The sequence below is a fragment of the Pimephales promelas genome, chromosome 21, assembly GCF_988280905.1.
Source record: "Pimephales promelas chromosome 21, fPimPro1.hap1.1, whole genome shotgun sequence".
In the NCBI taxonomy this organism is placed as follows: Eukaryota; Metazoa; Chordata; class Actinopteri; order Cypriniformes; family Leuciscidae; genus Pimephales; species Pimephales promelas.
Window position 1 is genome coordinate 3,515,524 of NC_142789.1, and position 13,526 is coordinate 3,529,049.

Sequence of the window (13,526 nt, forward strand, 5' to 3'; positions counted from 1 at the left end):
CACATATTGTTAGTATTTCTAGGATGAATTAGCGCATTGCTAACATGTTTTAACATGTTGCTAACATGATTTATCACAATGATATCTTTTTTAAATCAAGAATACACACATTACTAGCATGTTTTAACACATACATTTACAAACATGTTTACAAATGTTTTGCTATCACCACATTGTTAACATGATTTGGCACATGGCTAGCATAACTTAACACATTGTTAACATTGCTAATATCATGGTGTTGGAATGTTTCTAACATGAATTAGCACTTGCTAGAATGTTTTAACATGCTGCCGACGTGATTCAGCACATTGATAGCATGTTTTTAGCATTATTTAACACATTGTTAGAATGTTTTAACGTGTTTCTAGCATGTTTCTAGCATTAATCAGCACATTCCTAACATGTCTTAGCATGTTGCTAGCATGATTTAACACACTGCTAACACACACTGCTTTTTTTTTTACACATTGTTTTTAAACATGTTGCCAACATGATTTGACACATTGGTAACATGTTTCTAGCACGCATTAACATATTGCTTGCATGATTTACCACGGTGTTGGCATGTCCTAGGCTAGTTGCTAAGCCTAACTAGTGGTCAGAGATATTTAAATACTCTATAAGAGTTCATGTTTGAAGGTTTTATCAAGCCAACATAAAAATATGAGCCACAGTGCCAAACCAGCCATTTAATAGACAGCACACTGAATGTTTCCCATCTTTTACGTGCTGTATTACCGTAGCTTCATTTGCTGTGCTGATAGGAATAATTAGTGTGTTCCGAAGGCGTCTCCATGGAAACCTGCTGCTGCTGTCCACTGTTTTCCTACATCACACAAAATGAGAATGAATCAAATGTAAGTAATGAAGCAGTTCATCATGTAAAGCAGTGTGTGATGATGAACAGTTGTCGTACCTCTAATGTAACACTAGAGGGAGGCACTGGGGTGTACTGAGGGATGTATGTTCCTTGCATAGCTGTGTTAGGAATATACTGTAGACAACATAAATAAAATCAACGGTTAAAAACCTTCCATTGCATTTTAAAGTGCCCCTATTATGCTATTTTAAAGGTTCCTAATGTTGTTTTGGCATCTCCTACAACAGGTTTACACTTATCCAATGTCAAAAAACGCTCTTTTTCTCATAATATCCATTGCAGCATCAGCTCTTTTCTCTCAATCTTTTTTCGTGTCATTTGGATCATTCAACGAACGAAATGAACAAATTGACTCGGGAAAAGATTCATAAACGAGTTCGAACGGGAGAGTCACACAGTACAGAGCAAGACAAGCTTAAAAACTTAAACTTTATTATTTATTCATTAAATGAGTGGTTGTTTCGCTTGATAAGACACTTATTCATTGTCAGGAATCATTTAAAGCCCTTTGAATAGTTTGCAGTTTGCACTGAAACTGTCTTTTGGACCTTGAACCGTTTGGTCCCCATTGAAGTCCATTATATGGAGAAAAATCCAGTAATGTTTTTATCAAAAACCTTAATTTCTTTTCGACTGAAGAAAGAATGACATGGACATCTTGGATGACATGGGGGAGATTATTTATCAGCAAAAGTTTTTTTTAAAGTGAACTACTCCTTTAATGACAGTTGTCATAAACATGCATAAAACCTGACGTGTCGTGTCATGATTATGAAGGTGTCAGTTTTATGCACACCCCTTCAAGTAAAGTGTTACCAAAAGTTCTAGTTGCGAAAACTCCTGTTGAGGATCTATGAAAGGTGAAAGAGCGAACCGTGCCGGTGCTGCCGAGAGACAGGTGACCCAGCTGCTGGGTCAGGGGTCCCATCATAGACGTGGGCTGAAGGGACATCGGGTGATCCATAGCTTGAGTCAGAACAGTCCCCTACACAGAGAGAGATGTTATAAACAGAGAAGATGCGTGTAAAGCTACAGTCCAGCATAAGTGACACTCACTGCGGGCTGCATGAGGTACGACTGATGATGCATCCAGGACGGGCTGTGCATCTGTGGATCCAGACACAAACAACATGGATATATCATTTCTCCGACTGAACCCGTCCCATGCAAACTCCCCTGTATCTCTCAACACTTCAGACTCACAGAATCACACAGCAGACACTGGGGATTCAAATGCACCATACCAGCCAATATTAATGAGCTATCCCACAGTGCATCTGGATCCATATTCTGCTCATTTAATGCCAGATGGTACCATTCGTGACTGGAATGGGACAGGGGTTTGCATCTAAAAATAGCCTTTAAATGACCCTTTATGCACATACATAGGCAACAAAAGTTTGAAATAATTAAGAATTTTCATGTTTTTGAAAGAAGTCTCTTCTGCTCACCAAGGCAGTAAAAATTGTGAAATAAGATTACAATTTTAAACAGCTGTTTTCTATATGAATATATGTTAAAGTATAATTTATTCCTACGATCAAAGCTGATTATTCTGCATCATTACTGCAGTCTTCAGTGTCACATGATCCTTCAGAAATCATGCTCAGTAAAAAATAAATAAATAAATAAAAATACAGCTCAGTTATCATCAATTATTATTGGTGCTCAATTATAATTAATGGTTCTTATTACTATTATTACAGCTTAAAAATTATAAATGTTTTTCAGGATTCTTTGATGATGTAAAGTTCAATAAGCAGCATTTATTTGAAAAAAATCTTTTATAACATTCTGAAGGTCTTCACTGTCACTTTTGACAGGAAACATGTTTTAATGGTAGTGTTTCACGGTTTCCATAAAAAATATTAAGCAGCAAAAATGGCACGAATGTTTCTTGAGCAACAAATCATCATATTAAAATGATTTCTGAAGGATCATGTGACACTAAAGACTGGAGTAATGATGCAGAACATTCAGCTTTGATCACAGGAATAAATTACACTTTACTATATATTCACATAGAAAATATTTACATTTACACAGTGAAAACAGCTGATTTACATTGTAATCATATTTCACAATACTTAAAACATTTTTTTTACTGTATTTCTGATCAAATAAATGCAGCTTTGGTGAGCCGAAGCAACTTTTATTGAAAACATTATAAAAACACTTACACAACAAACTTTTATAAATGTGACACAAAAAATGAATGCAATGAATGATGATTTAAATTTTTGGGTCTGCTATTCCTTTAATATTTAGCTGGACATTTGTGCCTCCATTGATAATAATAAATAAAAAAATAGCCAATCACCATCAAGTATTTCACTCTGGCGAATTTGCCAGAGGCTGTACCTCCCTTGGTATTTCAACCAATCATCGACGAGACGAAAATTACGTAAATTATTATTTTATTGTCTTGCTGTATACGTGTCGTTTTCTGTACATTTTCTCTCTAAACTGACTAAAAAACCTATTTTAAAGCAGTCAAATTAAATCCTTGGGAGGGGATTCGACCGCTCAAATTGTATATGCCACCAGCCGACTGAGCTGTAGCATCATTCCTCTAAAGGGCCATTCAGTGCGCTTTAAACACACGTGTCAGACCTACAGGACCTCAGCGAACAGCATTAGCTTTTGCTTGTTCATCCATCAGGACTCAATAAGGTGTCAGAATTCCCACAAGCCCCTGCGGTCTGATATTCTCCTCAACGCTTGCTGAGTCACCGTGATTTTCCATCTGGCTGCTGTCGGCTTTGGCACACGCTGAGACTGAGCTCACTATCTCTACAAAATGAAAAAATCTAATCTGGATTGACATTCAGATCTGTGTAATCAGAAATGAAGGTCTGCTCAGACATGGAAGAGTTAGACCACTGAGTGAACGAGTAAGTTAACAGAAGATTTTCAGTAAATCAGTAAAAGCGTGTTAATGTGTTTTGATTAATATTGCAGAACAAAACTCTAATATTTGTGTATGTGTACAGAGAACTGATGTTTAAGTATGTTTCAACAGCACCTCTTATGTCATGTTGTTTTTAGGCTCAACTAGAACAGATTTTCCTGCTTGAATGTTGATTATTTTCCCCATATTCTCCATTGTTGCGGCTCCTCTCTTCCCAGTCTGTCAGTAACGCTCTGTTTAGTTCCTGTCTCTATGAAGCCCCTCCTTCTGAAAAGCACACTGTGCTCTGATTGGTCAGCTGGAGCAGTGTCTTATGATTGGTCGAGCGCTTTGAGTGTGTTTGGGGAAATGTCCCGCCCTTACCATAACCGCCAGACTTTAAGAACTTAGCAGAGATTTATATGCTCAAAAGGCAACTACACACTAATGAGAGATGAAATAATCGGTCCTCTTTAATGATGCTCACCTGGTAGGACGGTAATTGTGATTGCATGTATGGAGATAGAGATGTCTGAGCGATCATTCTGTTTGGAGCGATGCTGTACGGAGAAGAATAAAACCTGAAAATAATCAGCAAAAACAATCAAGCTTAAACATCAGCACTTAAGTTAGATGTTTAGTTAAAAGCAGTTAATATTGTGATGATATATAGGCAAATAAACAAGCATTTTTAATATACAGAATAGATGGTCGATGCATTAAAACAGCAGGCTTTTGAGTGTCTGTTCTCACCCATTCTGTAAGGCTGTTGGGTCGTATGTGAGTGTCATTCCTCCCTGAATGTGGAAATGAATATGATTAACTTTAGGTCTTTATGAATACTCACATATGTAAATATATATGTAAATAATGCTCGTACCGTATCGCCGTCTCTATGCCAGGGTCGACCGTTCTGTAGGTACTTTGTCTGGTTCTGTCGCTTCTTTTGTCCTCCGTCAGCAAACTTGCATAACAACGGTTCTGAAGGTACTACAGTCGAAGTGACCAGAAACCAAAATATTCGTTTTAAATTTTCTTTAATTGGAATTTATATAAAATAAATAATATATATATATATATATTGTCTACCTGGCACTCCTGGTGGGGTTTTGATATATTTTCCATTAAAATGCTGAATGATGGCTTCACACTTCTCTGTAGATTCCATCCTGTTATACAAAGATAAGGATAAACTAATGAATGGTGGGAAAAGTGGCGAAATTCATTTATCAGCTTTATTTTTATATTCAAACATATGTATTTCACATATAAAAGATGGTAAAGGCAAGAATATCCCTGAATGAAATATGGATGGATGTATTTTATGGATGGATGGATTTAATGGGTGGATGGATTTGATGGATGGATGGATTTAATGGATGGATTTATTGGGTGGATGGATGGATTTGATGAATGGATGGATTTAATGGGTGGATGGATGGATGATTTGATGAATGGATGGATTTAATGGGTGGATGAATGGATGATTTGATGGATGGATGGATTTAATGGGTGAATGGATGATTTAATGGATGGATGAATTTATTGGATGGATTTGATGGATGGATGATTTTATGGATGGGTGATGGAGGAATGGATTAATGGATGGATTTAATGGGTGGATGGATGGATGGATGGATGGATTTTATGGATGGATGTATTTAACGGGTGATTGGATGGATGGATTTAATGGATGGATGGATTTTTTGGATGGATGGATTTGATGGATTGATGGATGGATGTATGGATGGATTTGATGGATTTAATGGATTGATTTAATGGATGGGTGATGAATGGATTGGTGGATGGATGGATTTAATGGATGGATGGATTTTATGGATGGATGGATTTGATGGATGGATGTATTTAATGGATGGATGTATTAATGGGTGGATGGATGGATGTTATTTAATGGATGGATGGGTTTAATGGGTGGATGTATTTTATGGATGGATGGATGAGTGAGTGATGGATGGATAAAGTACCTAGCGAAGCCGACTCCTCTGCTGGTTCCGTTAGCGTCCCGTAAGATGCGAGTGGAAATGACCTGACCGAAGGATTTGAGCATGGCCTCCAGCTCCTGCTCGTCCATGGACATGGGCAGGTTAGAGATGTACAGGTTAGTGGGATCCTGTTCCTGTTGCTGGAAATAAATGCACAAATTACATCTGACGGTACTAATCAATCGTACAATTCATAGTTTTCACATGACATCACACCCATATAGGAACACCCACCATAGTAAAAGACCAAATTCAATATACACCTTATTAATTATATGTACAGGCGAGTAGATGAACACAGACTACACACAAAGCTCAATTTCTCGTTAAGTGTTTTTTTTTTTAAAGCATTATAAACAAATCCCTCCACCATTTATTTTGTTGCAGTCATATTCTGGGCTCATGTGACAGCCACTCGTCAAGAGGCGGGTCAGAGGTCACTCGACATGCGTAGGGTCAGAGTTCACTTGTCATGTGTAGAGTCAGAGGTCACTCGTTGATGGATAAATTTAATGGAGGGATTACATCTGACTTGTCGCGTGTAGGGTCAAAGGTCACTCATCAAGCGTCGAGTCAGAGGTCACTCATGTATAGAGTCAGAGGTCACTCGTCATGCGTAGGGTCAGAGGTCACTTGTCATGCATCGGGCCAGAGGTCACTCGTCATGTGTTAGGTCAAAGGTCACTCATCATATGTTGGGTCAGAGGTCACTCGTGGATGGATGGATTTAATGGATGGATGAATTACACCTGACTCGTCATGTGTAGGGTCAGAGGTCACTCGTCATGCGTTAGGTGACGAGTGACCATGCATCACTCGTCATGCGAAGGGTCAGAGGTCACTCGTCATGCGTTGGGTCAGAGGTCACTCGTCATGCGTTGGGTCAGAGGTCACTCGTCATGTGTTGGGTCAGAAGTCACTCGTATATAGATGGATTTAATGAATGGATTACACCTGACTCGTCAAGTGTTGGGTCAGAGGTCACTCGTCATGCATTAGGTCAGAGGTCACTCGTCATGCGTTAAGTCAGAGGTCACTCGTCATGCGTTAAGTCAGAGGTCACTCGTCATGCGTTAGGTCAAAGGTCACTCGACATATGTTGGGTCAGAGGTCACTCGTGGACGGATGGATTTAATGGATGGAGGGATTACGTCTGACTCGTCATGCATAGGGTCAGAGGTCACTCGTCAAGCATCGGGTCAGAGGTCACTCTTCCGCCGGAACTAGACTCGTCTAAGGCCGTTACCTGAAGCCAGTGATTATGGTTTATAAAGTTTTAAATATGGATATTTTTCTTACAAAAACGCATTGCTTTGCTTCAGAAGGCCTTCATTAACACATGGAGTCATGCTGATCACTCTCATGATGGATAGACGCGCTTTTTGGGGCTTCAAAATCGAAGGCACCATTCACTCCCATTATAAAGCTTGAAAGAGCCAGGATATCTTTTAATATAACTCTGATCATGTTTGACTGAAAGAAGAAACTTATATACACCTAGGATGACTTGAGGGAGAGTGAATTATGGGATAATTTTATGTTTTTGGTTGAACTAACCCTTTAAATGGGACTTAAATTGTAATAATTTTAAATGGTTTAAACCCTTATTATCATCAGCTGACGAGTCATAATCCTTGTCCATCTTGGTACTTTAGTTAAATTATATTAATTTTAAAGCTTCAGTTTTCTCATTCAGTCATAGAATAATTTCTTAACTAGAATTTTCTCCTGCCCTTCCAGCCAAGATAACATTTTGTATATAAAAAATGGAAAAAAATCCAAGTCCAGGCACTCAGGGTTACAAAAGTGAAAAAGGCCTTTATTTAACAATCGAGGGCTACACCATTAAAAAACACCAACGCGTATCGGCTCACTGGCCTTCATCAGGGTGTTGGTAACAAACAGACAGAATCAAGCAATACTTATGGTTGAATTGGTTCCAGGTGTGTCACTCAAGCACTTGTAACACAAGTTTTGGCCACTAGAGGCAATTATTCGGGACATGTCTACTGTCAGAAGTTAAAACATACAAGTGCAAAGCTTGAGGTGGAAAAGATAGGAGTGACACTACTAAAAGAATCTAGTGTACCCCACACAACATGTAATGAATGTAATTAAATGTGAATGGGCTATTTACCCATCACAATTCCAATGTCAAAGTCATGGTTCTAAAAAACATTAACAGAAAATGGCGTCACATCCAAAAACTAGTAAAAACACTGTACCCATAAAAGCACAACAATTACAAAAAGGGTGAAAGGTCAAAATCTTCATTGAGACCTGGATGACTAATGGCTCTCAAAGAATAGATCCAATATGTCTCCCTTTGTTTAAGGCGTTTGATTATGTCCCCGCCTCTGGAATCAAGGCGAACAGCCTCAATACCCACTACTCGTAAGGTCGAATCACTTCCATGTTTAGCGTCTATATAATGTTTGGCCATTGGATAGTTCATATTTCCAGTCCGGATGGCATACCTATGCTCAGCTACCCTGTCTCTTAATCTCCTTTTAGTAAGACCTATATAAAAACAACCACAAGTGCACTCTAATCGATAAACAACATGGGTGGTATTGCAATTTATGAAACTTTTAACAGTGTAAGTCTTATTACTAGAAACATCCATGAATGTATCAGATTTCACCATATTCTCACAATAATTACAGTTACCACAAGGAAAATTACCCCTAGGTTGACGAAGCCAGATTTCACGTTTAGAACAATGTTTCCAAATGTTTAGATAACATTTTGTATGTTAGCCATCAGTGTTATACTGTATTATGTGTTTTCTTGACTCAAATGCATCAAATTCATTTGCATCCTCCCAAGACCTTTAAAAATCTGTTTGAAATTTTCTCACACTTTTTTTGTCAGGCAGAGAGAGACCTTTACGGCACTCTGTGGAGAATGAATAAATTCCCAAAGTATACATCACTTTTTATGCGTACCCTAGGATTGTTCTAACTGTATAAATACACGTGGATTCAATTATTATTTTTTGCCAGTAATTTGTTCGTCCACAAGGTGGCAACAGTGCTTCTGGGCCGGTGATTCACAACTAGTCAAAGAAAAAAACTGGAATAAACAGATCAGAGTGAAACACATGCAAGCTACAACAATGGATGGCTATGGATGAGAGATTTGCAAGGAGATTCGCAAGTTCCTGCATTTGTACAACTTTAGCCTACAAGCCTATAAAGATTATCAAAGTGTGTATATGGGTTATGAGACAAAACATTCTGTCCACAGAGTACCGTAATGTCCACGTAATGTCCACCTGTGTGCGCCTAGACGTCAAATTGAGTACAGTTTGAAAGGCCATATACTTTATTTTGGGCTTTACATCAAAACAGCACACACACACACACACAACTGAGAGGCTGATGAAGTGGTCTGAAAATGCTACAGTAAAAGACTGAAAAGAGAAACAGAAAAAGCCTGACACCATCTTTTCTCTGCCGGTCTCATCTTTCCCCCCCGGAGAAAAAGATCTCCTTCCTGTTTCCATGACACACTTCCCAAACTCTCTCTGAGTCTAAACACATCAGAAGCTTGCTTTATAAACCAAGATTTCCAACACTGATGACCATTTTTCATTCAAGCAAAGCAACATAAAGCATGTTCACTGGCTATGCTAACACACTACTCTTTTAACTTCTGCATTGTGCAGTCTGTAAAGACGACTGTACACATACCGAGACGATGACATACTGCTGCTACTGCAGCCAAAAGATGCAGTGAACACACAGCACATAATACTATATCAAACAAAACAATGCCCTCAACTTGACCTCCTTCTTCCAGTGTGATACATGAACCAGAAGTGATTTTGTGCAAAGATCTTTTTCTTGATGCATTATTTAATCAGACTGTCGAAGTTAACTCTGTTAAGCCTGACATATCCACAAGTTTCCGAGGGGCGCTCCCGTAAAAAATAAAGTGGGTGAAACTTCCGGTGACGCGGCGGTAGTAGCATTCCAATGGTATTTTGTGTGTTAGTTAGCGAAGATGCTAGCTGTGTTTTGGAGAATTATTTTACTATTTAAAGACGCAAATCTTTATGAGAGATGTCGTTACGGAGCTCAGGGACAACATGTGCTGTTCGCGGTTGTATGTATAACCGGACTAAACTAATTCAGTGGCTTAAACGGGATTGTTTTGAACATAAGCTGAAAACGAAATCAGAGTGATCCTGCCAACGACTGTAGTTTCCATCACCTCCCAAAAGACGACGAATCTTCCTGTGTACATTTGTTTAAATTCTTAATGTTCTATAAACTCTATCAGCATGTGATTGGCTGTTCGCTACTGATGTTGCACCTAAACTCAGGATCAAAGCCTGTGTTGACCGAATACCAAATGTGCCAGTATTCAAGTAGCACATTCATTTATAATTTTGAATAAACTCCAAAGCACAATGACTAAGTGTGTATTTTTTATTTTAATTGTTTGTCAGCTCACACAACTGTCTGTCACCATGCCTTGATGAGTATTGATTATTAATGTTATTATAATACTCCCAATCAACTACTGCGGAGGGTAAAGGTACTGTTATTTCACCCTTTTGAATTTCGTTGAGGTTGTGTTCCCACATCGTTAGCTAGTTTGGATCGCTATAACTTGAATGACTGTCAACTGTTGAATGAACGAGTGTCAAGCATGTCAAATCGCCCTTTGTTTACTTCCAACCGGAAGTCGCGCCCACTTTTGACGCAGGGCCTCATGGGGCGTAGGAAATTTGTGGATACTTTTTATTTTTTACTTTTTTTTTTTTATGGAACTGTTAAGTGAAACTTTAGACACATTTTCATATAAAATAAATCTGTAAAAATGTCACAGCAAAAAGACATGTGAACCACGAGCAGTAAGTGTAAGTTTTTACAATTATACCAGACTAGAGAGATAGACAGCTCATCTCTGCTCTTCTCTGATGACGAGGGCGGGGCAAGCTGTCACTCACATGAGATCAGCCAATAGCATACCACAACCATCCAATCAAGTCCCTACAGACAAAATCAAGCCCCGCCCACATTTGTTCTTGTTTGAGAAGCTGTCGACACAATAGGGAAGACAAGAAGATAGCAAATTGTTTCATGCCGACTTTAATGACACGCATCACGTATCATGACTGCAATGTTGTATTGACCAGTCAGCATTTATGTTTTATCGTTGTTTTATAGAGTTTTATAGAGTTTTATAGTTAAACGTACAGTATGTGATTTTTGGCCACCAGGGGTCACTCGTTTAAAATAATAACAAAAGACATACTTTGATGACGTCGGGAAAGAGCGTGGGCTCACGGGAGTTGCTGTCGCTGTCAATGACAACCAGCTCAGCTCATGACATGACATCATCGTTTCACAAAATATACGGATATACGGCATCTCTCTGTAGATTTAGCTTGTCAAGAAGCTTTAAATGCAACGCTAATGTTTACCTGTGTCATGCTTCTCCTGTCCCAAACCCTTCTCGGGTTATATTTTTCAGGTACGTTTGAGCTTTAGCTGTAGCAGCAGAACGTGCAGGCAAAGCGTAATCGTGGTCCATAACTATAATACAGACGAATATAAATATTTATATTACGCTCCTTCAATGAATGACCTATTTTAGAACATTTTTCATATATAGGGCGCACCGGATTATAAAGCTCATAAGATACTGCAGTCAAACGTTTGACTGGGTTTGCGTTATGCATCCACTATGTGCTAAAGGCTAAAGGGAATGTAGTGAGTGCGCGGCGCCGGAGGTGAGGCGTTTATTTAGTAAGTATGAGCGCGCTGAAGCGGGCACGTACATTCGCAGCCTGAGTATTCAATGTGCGCGGCTCGCTAACAGCAACAGTTGGCTGTTTTGAATGAGACGACACGGTTACTGTGAACGGGGAGCGCTTTATGCGCGAGGAGCAGCACCGGGGACAGTGTGTCTGTTAAGAGTGAGCGCTCGTGAGCGGGCACGTGATTTACACACATAAAAATACGTACTACTTTTTTTTCTTCGTCATTTTCTTTGCTTTATTGGCAGTAGTCCAGTGTTCCCCTTTGTGTTTGGCGGTTTCGCCGGGTTCCGCAAGGAAGTTAGAGAAAATAGAGGAGTCAAAGGTTATATGACGCCATACACCGGCGACGAAACGGAAATAAAGAAACGTCCCGTGTCTTCGAATTAAACTATAAGTTTCTCCGTATTTGAAAGTTGGTGGAAACTGTCGGGATAATGCAAGTACACATCTAATAGAAATATATAACATAGATACAATTATTTTTGCTATTTTTAAAGCAGAAAAATTACATATTGTGGCTTTGAAACAAAACAATTCAAATGAAGCAGAGAGAGGTGGATCAGTTTGTTTGTTTTAATGTCAAGTTTATAGGTTCACCATTGATGTATAGCTAGCCTTTATCAAGTGTGTGTATCCGTATGAACGACACACACTCCCTGTGTGTCGTGCAAAATGGAGTCTGGGAGATACCGAGGGATCAACTTCAGAAGATTACAACAGAGACATTCTCACACACACACACACACACACACACACGCAAAACTGCAAACAAATGCCACAGAACGTGCCAGAGAAAAGACTCAGAGAGCCAAGAGACATAAACATATCTTTATGTAGTCAAATGTGTGTCGATTAATCCTACCACTATGAGTAAAGATAGTTTCTCATCAGTGTGTGTGTGTGTTTAAACTAGTCAAGCGTTACCTAACCAGCATCAACAAAGGGACAGTTTGGCCCCGTCCACACTACTGCGTTTTCGTTTAGAAACGGAGACCTTTTGCTACGTTTGCACCTCCTGTCCAGACTAAAACGGAAAAAAACGAAGACCTAAAACGGAGAAGTTTAGAAACGCTGCAGCTCCGTTTTACATTTTGAATCTCCGGAGGGCGTTTTAGTGAAGACGGGACAAAGCGGACGACTTTAGAAACGAGGACGCAGAGGCTCACGCTCGGCTCTATGATTGGGTGTCATCAGTCATGACGTGTCCTTCCCTGATTCGTCAGCCACCCATCACATGACCCGTCCCTGTTCCCAAATCTAAGGAATAGTCAATCCGTTTCCTGTTTACACTGGCACACGCATGCCCAGTGTTGGTGAATGGTCACGTGATCCGCGTTTTCAGTCGTTTTAATGTGGACGGAGATCAATTCTAATACTTAGATAAAACGCTGGTGTGGACGGAGATCACATTCGTTTTCATTCTTAGTCTTTAAACGAAAACGCAGTAGTGTGGACGGGGCCGTTATGATGCTGGTTTCACTATGTAACTTTTTCAACCTTTATAATATTTTTCCCAAACCCTGGAGATGGTACATCGACTTACAATAGGTTGAGCGAGTGCAAATAAGGTGTGGCCCTTGAACTGTATGTGCCGTGTGCCTCGAACCCCCCTTTTACTGTCTATGCGAACACCCCATGTATGTTGACAGGTATGGCAGCTCGCGCCAGCTCGAGACGTGAAAGTATACTGACTACTGAGTTTGGTGGGGGCTACATTCTTGCAGTTAAATAATACACGATTAGACGGACAAAATAATCGGTCGTCTGCAGGCTGATAGTCATGTTTGTTATTTATTTTTCTGGTGAAAGTGTCTTGCCTCAGGCTATAATGCAAAAATCGATTTTTCTAATTTGCAGATTCATCTATGGTAGCTTGATAGTATAATATTGACGACATGGCTATTATCTACCAACAAACATTGAATTGAATTAGCATATCCATTATGTAAAACAGTAGCCAATAGGCTAACATTA

At 39.4% G+C, this 13,526-nt stretch overlaps 1 protein-coding gene across 1 annotated transcript in view; it reads right to left on the reverse strand.

Moving 5' to 3' along the window:
• Positions 1 to 13,526, reverse strand: part of rbms2a (RNA binding motif, single stranded interacting protein 2a) — a 57,317-nt gene that overhangs the window by 5,636 nt on the left and 38,155 nt on the right. The window contains exons 5-13 of the mRNA XM_039663292.2: positions 5,759 to 5,916; positions 4,863 to 4,942; positions 4,654 to 4,763; positions 4,527 to 4,570; positions 4,261 to 4,354; positions 1,940 to 1,990; positions 1,758 to 1,868; positions 920 to 997; positions 742 to 829 (exon numbers count right to left, since the gene is read on the reverse strand). Of these exons, the coding sequence (XP_039519226.1) occupies positions 749 to 829; positions 920 to 997; positions 1,758 to 1,868; positions 1,940 to 1,990; positions 4,261 to 4,354; positions 4,527 to 4,570; positions 4,654 to 4,763; positions 4,863 to 4,942; positions 5,759 to 5,916 (807 nt within the window). The 3' untranslated portion in view covers positions 742 to 748. The remainder of the gene's footprint in view (positions 1 to 741; positions 830 to 919; positions 998 to 1,757; positions 1,869 to 1,939; positions 1,991 to 4,260; positions 4,355 to 4,526; positions 4,571 to 4,653; positions 4,764 to 4,862; positions 4,943 to 5,758; positions 5,917 to 13,526) is intronic.